Source organism: Populus euphratica, unplaced genomic scaffold (genome assembly GCF_000495115.2).
Source record: "Populus euphratica unplaced genomic scaffold, PopEup_1.0 scaffold25.1, whole genome shotgun sequence".
Taxonomy (NCBI): Eukaryota; Viridiplantae; Streptophyta; class Magnoliopsida; order Malpighiales; family Salicaceae; genus Populus; species Populus euphratica.
The window spans coordinates 2,001,948-2,023,306 of NW_011499851.1; the positions used below are offsets into that span (position 1 = coordinate 2,001,948).

Here is a 21,359-nt window from a genome sequence, read left to right on the forward strand (position 1 = left end):
ATATATGTGTGTGTGTAGCTCTAACTCATTCTAATTAGGTTGTAGAATGATGAATGGAAACAAAAAGTTTTAAAATGTTAAAAAAGAAAAAGAAGCTTCGCTGTTAAGTTTTCTAAGTTTTTTTTTTGTCCTATGCATGTTTTAAAGGAGTGCTAGTTTTAATCTATTTTTTATTAAAATTTAATTTTTTTTAAATTATTTTTTAAATCATTTTAATATTCTAATATCAAAACTTAATTTTAAAAAATAAAAAAATATTATTTTTAATTTTTTAAATAAAAAAATATTTTAATAAATAACTTCCTAAACATTTATAAATACTCTTCCTCTCACATGATTACTAGATGAAGAGCTAAATAAGGGGATCCTCGTGGCTGCCTTAGATGCAAGGAATAAAAAACATTGTTCGAAGAAAATGCCCTTTTTTCTAAGAAAAATTAAAACCATTAACCTCCCGGATATCTATCTATTAAGAGCCTGTTTGAAAATATGATTGTTATTGCTTTTCAAATAATTTTTCGTGCTAAAATACATGTTAATGATATTTTTTTATTTTTTAAAAATTATTTTTAACATCAGCACATCAAAATAATTTGAAAACACTAAAAATATATTAATTTAAAATTAATAAAAAAATAAAAAAATTTAATTTTTTTTAAAAACACTTTTGAAACATAAAAACTAAAAATATCCTAAATGATATTAAAAGTGATCACCAACTAACGAGGGCCTCCAGTGAAAAATATCGAGGGCAAAACCAGGTTTTGATTTGCCAATAGTACTGCATTCAATTGAGAGAAGATGATTTTTTTTTATCGTTCAGATGTATTTTTCATATATTAAATGAAACAGCACTTGAATTTACAGCAACTAACAAGTAACAGATGATTTCTTCAAAAAAAACAGTGCATAGTTCGGTCAGTCCCTGCTTTTATATAGTATCAGCTCTGCCATCATTTCTTTCATCGAGGAGGCAATTAGTAAATACTTTCTTTCAGGCTACAATGACTTCAATTTCCGGAAATGAAGACATCGATAATATGATTATGGACAAGATCCAGGCGAAGAAAGAGGGAGCTGCAGGAAAGAAGCAACAGAAAGTTCCTTTGCTAAAACTTTTCGCATTTGCCGATTTTTACGACTTCGTGTTGATGGGGCTGGGATCAATCGGTGCTTGTATTCATGGAGCTTCAGTGCCTGTCTTCTTCATTTACTTTGGAAAATTGATAAATATCATTGGATCGGCTTATCTCTTTCCTCAACAAACTTCTCACAAAGTTGCCAAGGTTTACTCTAACTTATTATTATCTATAAATTCATGCATGTGTGAGCGTCTAACAAAGCTTCATCTTCTTCCTTCCTGTAAATGGTTACATTAATGTTCATTCCATGGAGCAGGGTTATTATTCTTATTATCATTTCGGTTTCCATCTCCTTAACTCGAGCTCCTTTTGCAGTACTCGTTGGATTTTCTATATCTCAGTGTGGCTATGTTATTTTCGTCATGGACGGGTAAGTTCGAACTTTTTATATATTCTTTATTTTTAATAAGAAAATATTTAATTAGTTCCTTCAAATGAGTTACTTGTGTATTTCTCTAAATTAACCATGGTTTGATAGATAGATTGCACAACCTTCTGTTCTGTAACCCAGCTAGCCCCATAACATTTTTTCTTTCCTCCTGAAACTCCTGCTCTAAACTCGTTATGATCAATCACATCGGTAAATACGGTGTGGATATGTAATGGTAATCATAATGATGATGATGAGCTTTGATGATCTGAATAAATAACCATGGATGCACAGAGGTGGCATGTTGGATGCATACTGGAGAACGACAGGCAGCAAAGATGAGAATGGCCTACTTAGATTCAATGTTGAGTCAAGACATAAGCGTATTCGACACTGAAACATCAACCGCGGAGGTCATAACCTCAATTACAAGCGACATTCTTGTTGTGCAAGATGCCATTTCCGAGAAGGTATTGATCTCCACTCCAATCTTATTTTCTGTTCCCATGATAGTAAGACATGATGATCATCAGCTGTCTAATCAAATTCAGTTCCTACAATTGATTTTTATGTCATTTCAATTTAGGTTTGGTGAGACTTTAATGGAAAACAACAGTAGAAATGCTCATGCTACGTACAAGGGCAATTATAAATTAAGCTTGTTCATACCTACCAATTGCTTTAATTGTTTCTATGGACAATTTATGCTGCAAGGGGAATAAACGTTCCGAGATTCAGTTGTGGGTGAAATGCTTTTTTGTATTTTGGATTTCGTATACGAGTTGTCGACCGCTGAGGTATGTCTGAAGGTCACTCTTATCTCGCTAGGGTAACGAGAGTGTTTGGTAAAGAATGCTACACGTTGTGCCCTGATGACGATAGAATTTACTATTGTTTAGTTTGACGCTGCAAATTGGGTGGCTAAAAACTAGAGAACTCCGATCTAAAATTACAATCTGGAAATTTTTCTATTTTATAAATTATCTTAGGAAAAATATCTTACAATTCAATTTAAATATATACAAATGGAATATCCCAATTAGGTAAAATCTTAATTAAATTGAGGTAGGTCTTTTGGCATGTCTCTCTCCTTGTCACCATTCTCGTAGTTTAAGATAGTTCAAGTGTTCGTCAATTTTCTGCTAATGAATACTCTATTCAATCTAATATCTATAATTGGATTCTTTGCAATGTCTCCTAAGTTCTTACAAATGGCCTCCACTAAAATGGAAAGTCACATTAAAAATACTTTTTGTTCATTGATAATACCCACCTACTTATACTAATTGAGGCAACATTTATAGATAAAAACTAGGGTTTTCAAATTTGAAATTATCACACTTAACTACAGGAAAAATTGTAGAGAACTCTAATATATTCTATGAAGTCTTTATTTTATAATTTATCTTTTGAAAAATAACCTACAAAGCTGTTTAAATACAATACAAGAAAAACATGTTCTAAATAGTAAAGTCTTAATTAAATAAAAATTTCTAATTAAAATAAAAAAATCCAAAAATAACAAGAAAGATAAATGGAATTTTCTAACAATAGTTTTCGAGTTTAATTTGAGCCAAATTAGCTATAATTAGATCTTTAATTTGATATGATAAAAAGTCAATGCAATCCAATAATCCAATAAAATATTATGTTTGTTGTCATTAAACTATGCAATAGACTTGTTTAGATCTCCTTGAAACCTAAATTTTTTAATTAAATAATAAGATAAAAATAATTATTCCAAAACAATGAAAAAAATGCCCCACCTCAGTTTTTCTAATTTGTTTTGTTTATGGGTAATTTTGGTGAATCTAGTTATTATTTATCTACACCTTCAAATCATACAACACAAGGTTCATCATGAAAATAAGCTTGATATGTGAAATCAATGGAGACATGTTAAAGGCTTGGATGAGCTATAATCTAGGTTAAGATTTTATTAATATTTTTTATTAATTTTATATAAAATAAATTTGTAATTCTTGATTGAGTTATCAAAAAATTCTAAAAATTTATTTGGAGCCTCTAATATGATGCTTTAGCTTGGGTTAAAATTTTAAAATTTATGAAGGAATTTAGAAATTTGATGAAAAATTATAATTTAATTAGTTTTAGGTTATTGGGTGTACTTTTCAATCCGACCATTAAATTGACTGAAATTTTATAGAGATCTTAAAATATATTAAATAAAATTTAGTTAAAATTTTAGGATAAATAGAATTTGGTAATGCTAAAAAAAGACCGTTAAATACAAGCAAAACGATTTATTAAAATAGTTATTTTCCATTAAAAAATAAAAAAAATAGTTTTTCCTTCCTTTTATATGTTGTCAACTGGACAGAAACAGAATATAAAAAGAAATAAAAGAAAAGGTGAGAGAGAAAAAGAAAAAAGTAAGGAAAAAACATAAAAAAAATCTAAAAACAAAAAGGTTAGATAATAGCGTTGTAAATTCATAAAATCCAACTTATAAAACACTAATCTAAAAAAGAATTAAGTGAAGGAAGGAGGAATTGAAAGAAGAAAATAATTTAATTATTTAATTTTTTAATTGACATGAGATTATTATTTTATTTTAGTTGAGGGATTGTTATAATATCAATTAAGATTTGATTATAGATTATTAATTATATTCTACAAAACATCGAAGAATTTAAGTTTAATAGTGATTTTATTTTTATTTTTACTTCAATTTTATATAATTTTAAATTTATTTTTTAATATTTTGAATAGTTCTAATTTGTTAACTTCAAAAATTTTTATATATAAGTTAATAATTAATTTTAAAAAATATTATATATTTATTTAATAATTCAGGGTTGAAAAAATTCCTGGCTCCACCGTTAACTAACTACGGCTGTTGCTAAATATTTTTCATGTTCTTATTAGATTTCTTTATTCAAAATAAGAGCCATGTATATTTGCAATCGCAAGTAATAATACGTTGGAACATACCCAAGGCAAGTAGAAATGTGCATCCATCAGACTCTTTTCTAGGCTCCACCGAAAAAACGAAAAAAGAACTCTTAAGAACTTATATAATCTCAGTTTAATTTTTGTGGATAAATGGATGACCCCTTATCGTGAGTTAGGTCGTTTCTGTTACAGAATGATCCGACAACGCTTTTTTTTTTTTTTTTAAAAAAAAAAAGGGTTTGTGGAGTTCCAGTGTATTCGTGAGGTGGATAGAAAGAGACTCCTCAATGAAGAGGGGTTTTATTACAATTTCTGGATCGATTTATTATAGGAATATGTAGTTTCAACATTCAAGGTCTATTTAGGAAACAGGAAAGCAGTTTCGACACTCCTATATTTTGTTACCATAACTCGCATATATGCTGGCTGTGTATGTCAGAAAATAGTGGTTACACAGAACTGGTTCATGTGAATCATTGCTGTATCCAAGTATTATTATTGGCTTCTACAATGGGTTCCTAGATCTGGGCCATGTAATAATTTCTGCAAACTCCATACGTTTGTGTGTGAATTAAGCTTCTCAAATCCACACTTGTTGTGGCACAATATTTGTTTTTTGTACATTTATTTGCTTCTGTTTCGTTGGTTTTGTAACTTTCTTGAACGGTGTTGAGTGATGCAGGTAGGGAAATTGATGCATTACATAAGCCGATTTCTAGTTGGCTTTATTATTGGATTTATCAGGGTATGGCAAATCAGTTTGGTGACATTGTCTATGCTCCCTTTAATCGCTCTTGCTGGTGGCATCTATGCATATATAGCAACCGGCCTTATCATTAACGTTCGCAAATCTTATGTCGAGGCTAGTCAAATCGCTCAGGAGGTAAGCTTTTGCTGCTATAGGAAACCAAAACAACATGAACAAAAAATTGCCAAGTGAGAGTTTATTAGGGTTGTATGGAGTTAAAAATATATATTGGATTTGGTTCAGACAATTCATGTACCAGTGGGTTTGAACAGATCAGAAAGTATAGATACTACTTGTTAAATATATCAAATATCAACCAAAAACAAATCATGGAACAACAATCTCTGTCAAGTGTTCTATCAAAGCTAAGATGGTACCTAAATTCCAAGTAATTAAGGGATGGAACATCTGATTCTTTCTCTCTCACAGTTTATGATGGGATTTAATTTTCAGGTAATTGGTAATATTAGAACAGTGCAATCATTTACAGGAGAAGAAAGGGCAGTGAGATCATATAAAGAAGCTCTAAGGATTACCTACAAGCACGGAAGAAAAGGTGGCTTGACGAAGGGTCTTGGAATGGGAACCCTGCAGGGTCTTCTTTTCCTCTCGTGGGCTTTACTTGTTTGGTTTACTAGCATAGTTGTTCATAAGAACATTGCCAATGGTGGTGACTCCTTCACCACCATGCTTAATGTCCTTATTGCTGGAGTGTAAGTCTTTGCTGCTGCCATTTGTCATGGAATCTACATACTGTCAATATATTCTCTTTTATTTCATTTTTTTAATAGCTATTAGTCTTTCTTTTGTAGCTGTCAGTATATTCTCATTTTCTTATTCTATTTCTTTCATAGTTGTCACTATATTCTTCTTTCTTTGTTTAATTTCTGTCATAGCTGTATATCCCTGGATTCTCTCTAAAGATCTCAATTATTGTCTAGGCCTAGTATTAAAGAATCTGATTATGTTTATTAGATGCTAGAATTAAGGGTTTTGATACTTCTTGATGTATATATATATTGTAACTCTCTTAGTGAAAGGGGGACAGAAAACATTTCAGAATTTCTCTTGTATTATCTTGTCATGGTATCAGAGCCAAAATTCTGAAATCAATTCATCTTGTGTCTAGTTCCTTATCTGGTTCTTTTATTCTGTTTTTCTTGGACTTGATCTTTTTGTTCTTGTTTCTAGTTAAATCTTGTCTATGGAACGATCTGAACATTTTATTGTTCGATTTACTGGAAAGAACTATTCTGCCTGGGCTTTCCAGTTTCAGATTTTTGTCAAGGGAAAGGAATTATGGGGTCATATTGCTGGGACAGTTCCTGCACCTGACAGTGAGCAGGAAAAGGAGAAATATGTGAAATGGGAGGTGAAGGATGTTCAGATTATGTCTTGGATCCTTGGAAGTATGGAACACTCCATGCTTCTCAATCTCAAGCCTTACAAATCATCTAGAGAAATGTGGGATTATCTAAAGAAAGTTTACAACCAAAGCAATACAGCACGAAGGTTTCAATTGGAACTTGAGTTGGGTCAACTCAATCAAGGTAGTATGTCAATACAAGAATTTTATTCTTCCTTTGTAAATCTTTGGGCTGAGTACACAGACATTGTGTATGCAAGTGTACCTCTTGAAGGACTTATTGTTATTCAAAGTGTGCATGAGACTAGCAAGCGTGATCAATTTTTAATGAAGTTAAGAGGGGAATTTGAAGCAATCAGGTCCAACCTGATGAATAGAGAACCAGTTCCTTTCTTGGATATTTGTGTAGGAGAGCTTCTCAGGGAAGAACAACGGATCATTACACAAGCTGTCTTGGAGCAGAAAGCTCAAAATTCTACTCCAATCCCTGTTGCATACACTGCTCAAGGGAGGTTTAAAGGAGGTAGAAATATGTCAAATGTTCAGTGTTATAGCTGCAAAGGATTTGGGCACATTGCCACTACTTGTACCAAAAAATTCTGCAACTATTGTAAGAAAACAGGGCATATCATCAAAGATTGCTCCATCCGGCCTCCAAAGAAATCTGAAACCGCCTATAATGTCTCGGTTGGTTCCTCCAATACTCCTAGTCCTGGTCAGTCCTCTATTACCCCTGAAATGGTCCAACAAATGATAGTTTCTGCCCTTTCTGCTTTAGGCCTTTCAGGTAACCGAAATTCCATTCCTAAGCCTTGGTATTTTGATTCTGCTGCTTCTAATCACATGACCAACACTGTCTTACCTTTAAATAATGTTAAAAAATATAAAGGTAATCTTCATATTCGTACTGCCGATGGTAATCCTTTGTCTATCACAGCTGTTGGTGATATTTCAACCCTTCTAAATACTGTCTTTGTGTCTCTTAAGCTGTCCACTAATCTCATATCTGTTGGCCAATTAGTTGACAACAATTGTGATGTTCATTTTTCCAAATCTGGTTGTTTTGTGCAGGATCAAGTGTCCGGGAAGATGATCGTGAAGGGACCTAAAGTGGGACGTCTATTTCCCTTGTTTCTATCTCCCTCTCCTATGTTAAATTATGTTGCATGTAATACTGCTCACTGTGATAATCAAGTGTGGCATAGATGTTTAGGACATCTTAATTCTCATGTACTTCGAGTCTTGTTTAAATCTGGTTTATTAGGAAATAAAAATTCAACTTCTTCTCATAATGATATTGTTGATTGTGCATCTTGCAAACTTGGTAAAAGCAAAACACTTCCTTTTCCATTGCATAAAACTCACACCACCAAACCTTTTGAAATCGTGCATATTGATGTATGGGGTATTGCACCTGTCATTTCTCATGAACATTATAGATATTTTGTTACATTTATAGACGATTTCACTCGTTTTACTTGGGTATATTTTCTTCGATCTAAAAGTGAGGTTTTCTCTGTGTTTAAAGCCCTTCTTGCCTTAGTTGAGACACAATTTTCTGCCAAAATTAAAATTCTGCAATCTGATTCAGGTGGTGAATATATGTCAAATGCATTTCAATTTTTTCTTCAAAGTCATGGGATCATATCACAACGTTCTTGTCCTTTCACCCCACAACAAAACGGTGTGGCTGAAAGAAAGAATCGTCATCTTTTTGATGTTGTTCGAACTCTTCTCCTTGAGTCATATGTTCCTTCTCATTTTTGGTGTGAAGCTTTATGTACTGCTGTTTATTTAATTAATCGATTACCATCTCCTCACTTGAACAATGATTCTCCCTATGTTCGTTTGTTTGGACATGCACCAAATTATTCCAATCTTCATATTTTTGGATGTGTTTGTTTTGTTCACCTTCCTGCACATGAGAGAAATAAACTTACTGCCCAATCCGTCAAGTGTGCTTTCTTAGGCTATGCTGTCACCCAAAAAGGATTTCTTTGTTATGATCCACATGCATGTCGAACTCGTGTCTCTAGGAATGTTATATTTTTTGAAAATCAGCCTTTCTTTTGCACCCAACAGCCTTCTGTATTTCCATCTTTATCTGTTTTACCATCTTTTTCTAAGTCGTCAACACTAATACAAAGGTTTAAACCTGGTTATGTTTATCATAGACGCACTCCTGCTTCTGGTCCTTCTCCAGGTATCACCGAGGTTCCTTCACATCTTCCTGCACCATCTGATCCTGTTCTGCCCATTTCCTATGATCCCCCTCCTCTTCGTAGAAGCTCTAGACCTCACAAACCTCCTGAAAGGTATGGTTTTTCCACTCCTGTGGCTATGTCTACTACTCTCTCTTCTATTTCCATTCCCACTTGTTATAAACAGGCTAGCAAACATGAGTGCTGGAAACAAGCCATGGAGGCAGAACTTCACGCACTTAAGGCCAATCATACTTGGGACATTATTTCTTGTCCTTCACATGTTAAGCCTATTGGGAGCATGTGGGTTTATATTGTGAAACTCAAGTCTGATGGATCTTTGGATAGATACAAAGCTCGATTGGTTGCTCTTGGCAATAAACAACAATATGGCTTCGACTATGAAGAAACCTTCACACCCGTTGCTAAGATGACTACGGTGAGAACACTTCTTGCTATTGCAGCCTCTAAAGCCTGGCTTTTATATCAGATGGATGTAACCAATGCCTTCTTGCATGGGGATCTTAAGGCAGAGATTTATATGACACTTCCACCTGGTATGTCCATAAAGGCTTCTAATGCAGTTTGCAAACTAAGACGCTCTTTGTATGGGTTGAAACAAGCACCTAGAGCCTGGTTTGAGAAGTTTCGCAACACTCTTCTCACCTTCTCCTTCACACAAAGTCAATATGATTCATCCCTTTTCTTTTACAAGACCACCACTGGTATGGTATTTCTCTTAGTTTATGTTGATGATATTATCCTCACTGGTAATGACATTGGGTTGATCACCAAGCTTCAACATATGTTACATAGTACATTTCAAATGAAAGATCTTGGACATCTCACATATTTTTTGGGGCTGGAAGTTCACTCTAGAGATCATGGTTTGTTCTTAAATCAACATAAATATATTCAGGATCTCATTGAGCTTGCTGATTTAAAGAATGCTACTGCTGTTGATACACCAATGGAGGTGAATGTGAAATACCGAAAAGATGAAGGCGAGCTTTTGCCTAATCCTTTTTTATATCGGCAACTTGTTGGTAGTCTTATCTACCTAACAATTACAAGGCCTGATATCTCCTATGCTGTCCATATAGTTAGCAAATTTATGCAGGCACCTCGACATCTTCATCTTGCTGCAGTTCGTCGTCTTATTCGATACTTAATTGGGTCCCCTACTCGTGGGTTGTTTTTTCCCAAACATTCTACTCTTACCTTGACTTCCTATAGTGATGCGGATTGGGCTGGCTGCCCAGATACTAGAAAATCTATTACAGGCTGGTGCATTTTTCTTGGAGATGCCTTGATCTCTTGGAAGTGTAAGAAGCAGGATTGTGTCTCTAAATCTTCTACAGAGGCTGAGTATCGAGCCATGTCAGCAGCTTGTTCTGAAATTGTGTGGTTACGTGGTCTTATTTCTGAACTTGGGTTCCCCTCTACTGCTCCTACTCCACTTCATGGTGATAATACTGGTGCTATTCAAATTGCTGCAAATCCGGTCTACCATGAACGCACCAAGCACATAGAGGTGGACTGTCATTATATTAGGGAGGCCTTTACTCGCGGTGTTATCACTCTTCCTCATCTCAATACTGCTCTTCAAATAGCTGATGCCTTTACAAAAGCCTTGACACGCCAACGACATAAGTTTCTCAGTCGCAAATTGATGTTGTTCGACCTACCCGCATCAATTTGAGGGGGGATGTCAATATATTCTCTTTTATTTCATTTTTTTAATAGCTATTAGTCTTTCTTTTGTAGCTGTCAGTATATTCTCCTTAGCTGTCACTATATTCTTCTTTCTTTGTTTAATTTCTGTCATAGCTGTATATCCCTGGATTCTCTCTAAAGATCTCAATTATTGTCTAGGCCTAGTATTAAAGAATCTGATTATGTTTATTAGATGCTAGAATTAAGGGTTTTGATACTTCTTGATGTATATATATATTGTAACTCTCTTAGTGAAAGGGGGACAGAAAACATTTCAGAATTTCTCTTGTATTATCTTGTCACCTATGTCATGGAATCGATTCGTTCAACTCTATTTAACATCACATTCATTTAAGCACATTGTGTTTTACATGTCTTCTAGCCATCTTTGCTTTAAATAAGTTTTTATCACTTGAATTAATCAGCTTTAAGTATCATATTTTCCCCCACCACTGACAACTCTTTAAGTATATATTTTCGTTAGTCTATTGGAAAGAAAGATTTCAATGGAAATCATAGAAGAAGTTGGAAACAAAAGATGATTTTATATTCTTAATGGATGCTTGCATCCATTATCCATATATACCAATCTAATCATATGCTTGATTCTACTATATTTTTCCATCCCGCTTGTAATTTACGTTGAAATTATCGACATGCATTGCTTTTCAGATCCCTGGGAATGGCAGCACCAGATATTTCTGCATTTTTTCGAGCCATGGCAGCAGCTTACCCCATTTTTGAGATGATTGAGAAGAACACAGTAAGCAAATCAAGCTCAAAAACTGGCCAAAAACTAGGAAAATTGGAGGGTCACATCGAATTCAGGGACGTATGTTTTTGCTACCCATCACGTCCTGACGTAGTTATTTTCAATAAATTTCGTCTTGATATACCTTCTGGGAAGATTGTAGCTCTTGTCGGAGGAAGTGGATCAGGAAAGAGTACGGTTATATCTTTGATCGAACGCTTCTATGAGCCTCTATCCGGAAAGATACTGTTAGATGGGAATGATATCAGGGACCTTGACCTCAAGTGGCTACGGCAACAAATTGGACTAGTAAATCAGGAGCCTGCCCTTTTTGCAACAAGTATTAGAGAGAACATTCTCTACGGAAAAACTGATGCCACCCTTGATGAACTTACAAGTGCTGCTAAACTTTCAGAAGCTATGTCCTTTATCAACAACCTCCCTGATGGATTGGAAACTCAGGTACTAATTCGCCATTGCAAACAATCACGAGAGTACTGCTATACCTAGACTCGCACACACGCGTGTTGTCATTCCAATTCCTAAAAAACTCAGGTTCAACTCGAAGGAAAACCTCTTCAAAAATTGCAGCATGATCATAAACTTGAGAAAAATAAGGGATGGGAAATTACGGGTTTTTATGTTGTGAAATGATATTAAACTTGCAGGTTGGTGAGAGAGGAATACAACTATCAGGTGGCCAAAAACAAAGGATTGCAATATCACGAGCAATAATAAAGAATCCTTCAATTCTTTTACTAGATGAAGCTACAAGTGCCCTAGATGCTGAGTCTGAGAAAAGTGTGCAAGAGGCACTTAATCATGCCATGGTGGGAAGAACTTCTGTAATTGTGGCTCATCGTCTTTCAACCATTAGGAACGCAGATGTAACTGTTGTTCTTCAGGAAGGGAAGATAGTGGAAATCGGAAGTCATGAAAAGCTCATCTCAAATCCAGATAGTGCATACGCATCACTTGTTCACCTTCAGGAGGAAGCTTCTGTGCAATGCCACTCCTCTGTAAGTCCTTCCGTGGGATGGCCACTCAGGTACTTCTTCATTAACATTCTGAAACTCCACGTGATCATTTAGTAACTTATGGTTAATTGTTTGTCCCAAATGACAAACTTCGAAATTCTGCCCTCCAAAAGATTGCTTTTTCTTTAATTTTAAACTTGGACTTCCATTTCTAACAGACAGGATTCAGGAGGTTTGTCCTACACAAGGACAAGCTTTAGTGCGAGTTTTCGTTCTGAAAAAGATTTACATGGTCATGCTGGTGTTGATACAATGGAGCCTATCAGTCCAAAACCTGTTTCACTGAAAAGACTGTATTCCATGCTTGGCCCTGATTGGATTTATGGCGTTGTTGGAACCATTAGTGCCTTTGTTGCTGGAGCGCTGCTGCCACTATTTGCATTAGGAATGGCTCAATCTCTTGTAGCCTATTACATGGACTGGCACGCAACATGTCAAGAGATCAGAAAGATTTCAATCCTATTTTGCTGTGGTGCAGTAATTAGCATTTTCGCCTATGCCATTATGCATCTGTGTTTTGGAATCATGGGAGAGCGACTTGCTCTTCGTGTGAGAGAAACTATGTTTTCTGGTAAATATGCTTTTTTCTTTACTTTACTTCTATGTTACAAAGCATTTCCAATATATATTTCTGTTTTAGATGCATTTTCTTAACTTGTCCCTTTGGTGAATTCATAAGACAATTTCTAGGATTTAAAATGCTGTTGGTTTATATGTATAGTTCATTCTTTTGATAATCTACGTTTCTATGCTACCATCAAGGGTCTTGTAATTCATCCCAGATAAAGAGAACATGTAAAATATATATTGAAGGCTGGAGTTGTTTCCCTTTCTTTACAAAATGAAATTTCTAGCTTTTTAACTAAGCTTCTATGATCTGCTTGGTTACAGCCATTCTGAGGAACGAAATTGGATGGTTTGATGACTTGAACAATACCAGTCCAATGCTCACAGGACGTCTACAGAGTGATGCAATTTTGTTGCAAACAATAGTTGTGGATCGCACAACAATTCTCTTACACAATGTTGGTCTGGTTGTCACCTCATTTATCATTGCTTTCGTCTTAAACTGGAGGATCACACTTGTTGTCATAGCCACATATCCACTCCTGATCAGTGGTCACATCAGCGAGGTCTCCTTTCTTTCCCGTATTTAGTACAGAATTTTATTTTTTTTTGTCAACATCTAATGTTAATCCATTTTATGAATTCAGAAACTCTTTATGCAAGGCTTTGGTGGCAACTTGAGCAAAGCATATTTAAAGGCTAACATGCTGGCTGGAGAGGCTGTCAGCAACATCCGCACTGTTGCAGCATTTTCTGCTGAAAAGAAGATCCTTCATCTTTATGGCCATGAGCTTGTGGAACCTGCCAACCGCTCATTTCTTCGTGGTCAGATCGCAGGAATATTCTATGGTGTATGCCAATTCTTCATATTCTCATCTTATGCGCTTGCACTATGGTACATAGTTTTATCTTCATCCGATGTTTTACATTTTGGATCACATAATGAATAACTACTATATTCTTAGCATTGAAACGTAGCATAAGCAGCAACACAGAGGTCACCATGACTGACAATGCAAACCCAATGCTGCTCTCATTTGTCCAATTGGCTTTGAGCAATAGTTTGGGAGGAATTCATTCTATTCTTGTTTAAATTTCTGCAGGTATGGTTCTGTTTTGATGGGAAAGGAGATTTCTGGATTTAAATCTATCATGAAGTCATTTTTTGTTTTGATTACAACTGCAATAGCCATGGGAGAAACTCTGGCGATGGCTCCAGATATTCTGAAAGGGAACCAAATAGCAGCGTCTGTCTTCGAGCTGCTGGACCGCAAGACAAAGGTGACTGGGGATGCTGGAGAAGAGTTGAAAAATGTGGAAGGTACAATTGAGCTAAGAGGGGTCCAATTCAGCTATCCTTCTAGACCAGATACATTGATTTTCAAGGACTTCGATTTAAGAGTGTGTTCAGGCAAGAGTATGGCTTTAGTAGGCCAAAGTGGCTCCGGTAAAAGTTCTGTTCTTGCTCTGATTCTTCGTTTCTATGATCCAACGGCAGGAAAAGTGATGATTGATGGTGGGTTTCTCTGGGTTTTATTTCATCTATTGCATGAGACAGGCATCAATATTATAGCAGCGTTTTGGAAAAAAGGATTAAGCAAAGAAACCAGTTGTTAATTTGCCAGTAATGTTATGTTTTTCATCTTAAAGATGCCTTTCAATCCGAATTTCGCTTATACAAACTTATATCTTTTCAAAATCAGAAATGCAAAATAGATTCTTCATGTTCTTCTTCTGAAAATAAACAGTTTCTCCAATTTTCAGTAGAAAAGGGGACGAGTTGGAAAAAGAATTCCTAACCTCAGCAGTTTTCCATGCAGTCATCCTGTTCAGTAGCTTTAGACAATGTTCTAAAGGTTGAAGTTTGGTCTGATTAGAATCTCTTCAAATTTCCTGCAGGCATAGACATCAAGAAACTCAAGCTGAAATTCCTTCGGAAACACATTGGTCTTGTCCAACAAGAGCCACCTCTTTTTGCCACCTCAATCTATGAGAACATCTTATATGGAAAAGAAGGGGCCTTGGAAGGAGAAGTAATTGAAGCGGCTAAGCTTGCTAATGCTCATGGTTTCATCAGCGCCCTTCCCGAGGGCTACTCAACAAAGGTTGGTGAACGAGGGGTGCAACTATCTGGTGGCCAGAAGCAAAGAGTGGCCATTGCCCGAGCAGTTCTGAAAAACCCAGAAATCTTGCTATTAGACGAGGCAACCAGTGCTCTAGACGTGGAGTCAGAGCGTGTCGTGAAACAAGCTCTAGATAGATTGATGAAAAACCGAACAACAGTCATAGTAGCACACAGGTTGTCCACTATCAAGAATGCTGATGAAATATCAGTTATACAAGGTGGGAAAATAATACAGCAAGGCACCCATTCCAATCTTATAAACAACATGGAAGGAGCATATTTTAAGTTAGTTAGACTTCAGCAGAGAGAATAATTCCATCAACAGCAGGAATATAGACTGCCCTGCCTCTCATGCGGACGTGATATCTCCACCTTCTATATATACAGTCTCCTCTGTGTTGTCTATCTGAAAATAATAATATGTTGGGACCTGCTGTCCAATATTAGAAGTTGCATTCTCTCATTCACTTGTTCCCTAAATATTCAGCCAAATGTTTCCCTCCGTATTTTGGTTTTTCAAATTTTCACTTTAGTAATTGTTGTGTTACATCTCCTTGATTTTTCAAAACTTGAATTTGGTTTCTAAAAATAACAGTTTCATAAATTTTAATACCACTAAAAATTTAAATGATAGTTAACTTTAAACTTAGTAAAACTAGTTAAGATGTACATAAATTGGTTTGACTATCTACATTAATTTAAAAAATAATAATTTTAGTTCCAGCTCCTTTGAATTATTTTAGTCACCAACTTTTTTTTTAATTATAAATTTTTTTTTTGAAATGCCTCATTGGTGGCATTTATTGTGACAATTTTAATTTAAAATTTACCTTTAATGATAACCATTAGTAATAATTAATATAACCATTTTAATTAATTACTATAACCATTTTATGTTTTATTGGTATTAATTGGTTATCATTAATTTATCATGTTTAATTGTTTTAAATATGATTAGTAACAGATATTTTTGTAAGGTATATATATATATATATGGCAAGTGCAATTCATATATTTAGAAGAAAAAAAATTTCTATTTTAAACTATTCTCTCACATATATACTTCTTTTAAAACGTTCCTTTCTTAATTCTCTAAAGTTCCACTGCAATTACTTTTATTTGTTCTTTTAATCTAGTTAAGTGAGCATTAAGAGTGATTAAATGTTTGGAGAATTTTTGCCGCGTCTGAGAATTTCAGCGGAGAAACGCATAATATTTGAAGTGTCCTTAAACAAAGGGAACATTTTGTTTGTTTTTTTTTTTTTTTTTAAGAATGTTATGTAAAGAAATTTCACATCAGCAGGTAAATGGAATGAAAGTTTCATCGAAATCTAACTAAAAATTAGAAAGTAATAATTAATATATATTTATAAATTAGAAGAATACAAATATACACAGATATTCTAATTTAAGATATCAAATGAATTGATAAAATACAAGAAACTAATTATTTTTAACTTTACTCTGATTAAGAAAAAAACTACATTTTAAAAGCAAAAGAGGTTCCTATATCTAACATACCCACATTTTTTTTTTTTATTTACGTGGGATGTCCGGGCCAGCTTACGCGTACCACGACTAATCTCCACGGCCCACTGAACATCCTGTAAGCCTAGTGAGCAGGTAAGGTACCGTGAGGGTGACAGGCATGCATGGTGAGGTTCGAATCCAGGTTGCACTCACTTGCACATACCTATATTTTTGTGAGTGTACGTAGGAGTTTTTTTAAAAAAAAAATTTACCTAGATTTTAAAGAGAGTTATCTCTTTTATTTATTCGTTGATAGGACATCTTATTAATAATGACATTTATAAAAACTTAGTTATCTCTTTTCTCATTAGTACCAGCGTCACTAATTTAGATTTGTAATAATTATTATTTTTTTAAATATATATTAAAATAATCTAGAAATATATAAAAAAATAATTAAAAACAAAAAAAAATCAATTTTTTTTAAAATATTTTTCAAACAAAAAATATAAACGATGCCTTGACCTCACATGGGATGCCGCAATTCGAAATTCTTATGACGGAAAAACTGTAATTGATAGAAGCAGTGGCTCTGGTTATCATTTTTTCTTTTGTTTCCATTAATTCAGATGGCTTTTAACTTAGAAGCTTGGAGCACATGTAAAGACCTACCTGTTACTGTATACATTAATTCTTCTTCTTCTTCTTTTTTAAATTTTGCGTTAATAAAACATCTTGCTATATATATATATATATATATATATATGTTATTCTTGTAATCCTTTGTTTAAGTTGTCCTGCATATGGATTATCTAATTTTGTAGTAGTATGCAAACTGTATAAAGAGAGCAAGGCGTCGTCTTCATCATCTTATTGAATTTTCCTGCGGGCTCTGATTCTGTTTCAAAATAGTTTCTAAGCTTTATAGAATTTGCAATTAACTATGATATTTTAGGTTTACTCTACTTTAAAATAAGCATATTTAAAATTATAGTAAATCAGTTTTTTGGGTATATAGCTTCGCATAAGAATATGAGAGTTAAAATAAATTCTCTAATTAATGTATGATAACCTTATTGATGAGTTCTTTTAATTAATTCGTAACACAACACATATTCTTTATGGCTCCAATTATTGAATCTTCAATAACATTAATTCAGGTGATTTTTTTGCAAAGCCTCATAGCCTCCGTGATTAATGTTTTCGAGTTTGTTAATTAACTTTATTATCTCATGTTACTTTATCTTGAGTGAATTTGAAAATCCCTGTATTATTGTCGTCAAATTAACCACTAAATCCTTCAAAGGTATAATCTCAATTGTTATTAATGATACCAGAACCAAAAGTTTTGCTTGGTAAGGTTAGTTGACATCGAAAAATCTCCACCGGTTAATTCTTGAATTAGTCACTTGAGTGCGGAAAAAAGAAAAGTGCATATGACCCCTTGTATGTGAGTAAAAAAAATTAATTAATTAATTAAATCAAGCAAATAAAAAAAATAAAAAAAAATTGAACAATAAAAAAACTCGATTAAAACTAATAAATTTTAAAAAAATTAACTAATTCGGTTTTAATTTTATAAATATGAAATCGAAAAAATCTAACCAAATTCAAAATAAAAAAAAACTAAGTTAAATTGAAAAAAACTAAGCCAAATCAAATCAAATTAGAAAAATCCAACTTAATAAAAAAATCAAGCTAAATCAAAAAATTAAACTAAATTAGTTTGAATTATTTTTAAAAAAAAAAATTGAATTAAAACTATTTAATTTTAATTAATTTTAATTTTTAAAAAAATTTTCATTTAATTAATTTCTTAATAAAAACAAAACCAAACTAAAAATTATCACCGCTGCTTTTTATAATGGTGTTACATGTAGTTATAGCCTTAGAGCAGCAACTTCTCTCACCCCCGTGCATTCAGCATCGTTATGGGCTTGAGAATCGACTTAGTTACACATAACTAAAATATAACATATAGAGATGACAATAATAATAATAATAATACTTGAGATCCTTTTTAAGTATAGAAGCAATAGTTAAATATATTGAAAAATACCAGGTATAGGAGCTGATCGTTCTGAATTCTAAAAAGCCACCAGAGAAATCTTGAGACTTTGGTAAAGAAAACACAAATAAGGTGGGGGCGGGTGCTGACCGCGTACCATTTACAACCTTCAGAACGCTTCAAAAATCCCAATTTTCTTCAAAACTCCATCCCATCAATCTCGCATCATTCAAACCCACCATGGCTACATCATCATCAACAACAACAACAACAATCTCTCAGCTTTCTTGTTTCTCTTCACTCAACAGCAGACTACACCATCTACACCGTCGATCCATTCTATCTCTGCCAGAGTCTCCTCGCTACAAGGTACTAAAAAAACCCAATCTTTTCTTCTTTTTACTTTCTTCTGATACAACAATGCAAGAAACTAATACATTTTCATGATTACAGTCATGGGTTGTTATGAGTATTGAAGGACATAATAACGAAGCACAGACTTCAACTTCAAATATCAAAACAAGTAGTACGAATCATAACTATACAGCTCCTGAGGAATACGAGGGAATTAGTGATCAAGTAAAGGGAGTGTATGGGTCAGCGAGAATTCATGACTTTTGTTTTGGCATTCCTTTTGGTGAGTGTTCTTTACTTTTATTTCCATTTGGGTTTGAGAAGTTTGAATTTTGTGTTTGTTTTGTTTTTGGGAAGATAATGATGCAGGTTCTTGCAAATGTTTGCTTCTTCTTTTTTCCTTCTTTTTTTCAGGTGGGGTTGTTTTAAGTGGGGGGCTTCTTGGTTTTGTATTCTCTAGAAATGCTGTGACTTTAGGTACTGATGTGTTGTTTGGAGGTGCTTTGCTAGCACTCAGTACCTTTAGTTTAAAGATTTGGAGGCAAGGGAAATCAAGCCTTCCATTTGTGCTTGGACAAGCTGGTAATTGAATCATACTGTTTACGATATTGTCATGCTCTTTCTTTAAATTCCTGTTATGGGTTGTTTAGTTTCAGGTAGTTGTTCTGTTTCTTGAAGCAAAAATTTAGTGGGAGAAAATATATGTAGAAGCTGAAAGCTAGAAACTAGAAACCTGAAACGAAAGGTACTGAGTGCTAGCCAAAAGAATAAACTGAAGCCCAACATACGCATAGATGTTGGAGACTTTGGCCCTTGCTCGAGGGCGCATTGAAATGCATTTTTGGGAGATTGTGTTCACTTTATGAAGTGAGTATTGGTTTATAGCCACTCTGGGCTTGGTAGAGATTTTGAATTGATTTCCTTGCTTGATGAATAATTAGCAGGACTACTTATAATATGGATTTGTTTTATAGGCCATCCAATTGATGATCATCCAAAGTGGATTGGGAAGCTAAAAAGTTGTAGTTTTAGATGATCACGTGGATGAGGCAATGAATTATATGCCCAGCCATGGCAAGGAAGCAAGTTTGCATCACAATGAACAATACTTAAAGTTTTAGATAGGATTCTATTCTCCCCCATTACTATTATTCTCTGTTTCTCCCAGTCTTTTACTCTTATCCCGTGTTCAACGTTTAGTGAAGAAATAAAGGCAAATGCTGATGATCTGAATCATGCAGTTTGTAGATCATTAGCACTTTGGGAAGGTCAATGAGTGAGTCCTGCAAACATGTGTGAAATAGAATAGGGAATTATTTTTGAATTTGTGAAACCACAGTTGTCATAACCACCTCAAGTGAAAAATGTATCATGCCTTATTGGATCTTACAGAAGATAAATAATCTTTCCTTGTGGGTTTTATCTTATTTTGTCACTTTCTGTCCTTGCAGTACTCACAGCAGCCCTTTGCTGGAACAACTTTCGAGCTTACTCTTTGGTTGGTAACCACATCAGTATTAAAATTGTTCTCATTGACTAGCTGTTTTTTTTTCCTTTTCTAATATCGTTATTTTGTGGGCTGCAGACAAAGAAGGTAATTCCAACAGGATTTTTTGCTGTCATCAGGTACTTAATAATTGGTTACCGAAATTTTTTATTTATCCAATTATTTGGTCTCCTTTTTGGCACCTAAACTTCTTTATTCATTACAGTGCTGCAATGCTGTGCTTCTATTCATATGTAATGATATCTGGAGGAAACCCACCACCAAAGAAGTTGCAGGAATCTGCTGGTGTCAATTCATAACAAGAAATTGAAAAGGCCAGGTAAAGGTGAGGGATGGCTTTAGATATAAGGGCGCTTTTTTTATTTAATGCAAACTACAAGTTGAGCTGGTACACATTACTTGTGTGAGGCGGTGTGGCTTAGGTTACAGTTCTGCTAGTAACAAATTCTTTGTAGCACTGATGTTTCATTTGACAGAATAAGTGGTCTATTGTGTCACTTTTGTTTTGGGCATAGTAAGTCAGTATATGAACTATGGAATGAGAATCCAAAAAATGATGTTGTAAAAGGATGAAATTTCTAACCTTTCTATGCATTTCCATATTTGAGATGCTCAAATTCTGGAGCATCTGAATCTGCCTATTGTCTTTTTCTCTCTGAATTTCTTGATCAAATTAACCATTCAGATGAGGATGTAATATGAACGCAAAGAATTATCACTGCAGTGCTTTTGTTGTTGCAGGTGTCCTTCTCAAATGATTTTTTACAATTCATGTCTATGCATCTGAGTCTAGTTATTCTCCATTTTCTTTTAATTTTCTCCCTTTGATTCATTCTTTTGTGCCTGATTGGAAGTGAAATTGAATATGAATGCATGGACTATATTCAGTTCTCTATAGGAGAGCTAAGGATTTCAGAATTGATCATAATGGAAGGAGTTAACTGGTCATGTAACAAGCGTGCAATTGCATTACTTAGAGGAGAGTTTTGGAAAGCTAGATTATTGGAAGCCATTGAAAAGGTAGGCCCTTGTATTATGCCCCATTTCATATTCCATGAACATGTGGTTGAGAGATATTGAC

General features: G+C 34.2%; 3 protein-coding genes across 5 annotated transcripts; all 3 read left to right on the forward strand.

Annotated features, from left to right (window-relative positions):
* Positions 1 to 899: 899 nt before the first annotated feature.
* Positions 900 to 15,404, forward strand: LOC105121546 (ABC transporter B family member 2-like). Of its 3 annotated transcripts, XM_011020227.1 has the most exons (12): positions 901 to 1,286; positions 1,458 to 1,512; positions 1,807 to 1,982; positions 5,111 to 5,311; positions 5,630 to 5,889; positions 11,132 to 11,672; positions 11,879 to 12,258; positions 12,406 to 12,818; positions 13,139 to 13,380; positions 13,462 to 13,709; positions 13,918 to 14,330; positions 14,714 to 15,404. In XM_011020227.1, the coding sequence occupies exons 1-12, from the start codon at positions 1,005 to 1,007 to the stop codon at positions 15,250 to 15,252; spliced, it is 3,750 nt and encodes a 1,249-aa protein (XP_011018529.1). In that variant the 5' UTR covers positions 901 to 1,004; the 3' UTR covers positions 15,253 to 15,404. The 3 variants fall into 3 exon arrangements, with proteins under 3 accessions (XP_011018530.1, XP_011018529.1, XP_011018531.1); XM_011020228.1 differs by lacking the exon at positions 5,111 to 5,311 and having other exon boundaries at positions 900 to 1,286; XM_011020229.1 differs by lacking the exons at positions 901 to 1,286; positions 1,458 to 1,512; positions 1,807 to 1,982 and adding an exon at positions 4,415 to 4,961.
* LOC105121545 (uncharacterized) lies at positions 6,023 to 7,719 on the forward strand. The gene is made up of 2 exons (XM_011020226.1): positions 6,023 to 7,329; positions 7,614 to 7,719. The coding sequence occupies exons 1-2, from the start codon at positions 6,381 to 6,383 to the stop codon at positions 7,649 to 7,651; spliced, it is 987 nt and encodes a 328-aa protein (XP_011018528.1). The 5' UTR covers positions 6,023 to 6,380; the 3' UTR covers positions 7,652 to 7,719.
* A 3,020-nt stretch (positions 15,405 to 18,424) lies between the features above and the next one.
* LOC105121547 (uncharacterized) lies at positions 18,425 to 20,916 on the forward strand. The gene is made up of 6 exons (XM_011020230.1): positions 18,425 to 18,786; positions 18,871 to 19,054; positions 19,186 to 19,353; positions 20,223 to 20,269; positions 20,357 to 20,397; positions 20,484 to 20,916. Exons 1-6 carry the CDS (start codon positions 18,658 to 18,660, stop codon positions 20,575 to 20,577), a joined length of 663 nt encoding a protein of 220 aa, XP_011018532.1. The 5' UTR covers positions 18,425 to 18,657; the 3' UTR covers positions 20,578 to 20,916.
* Positions 20,917 to 21,359: the final 443 nt, after the last annotated feature.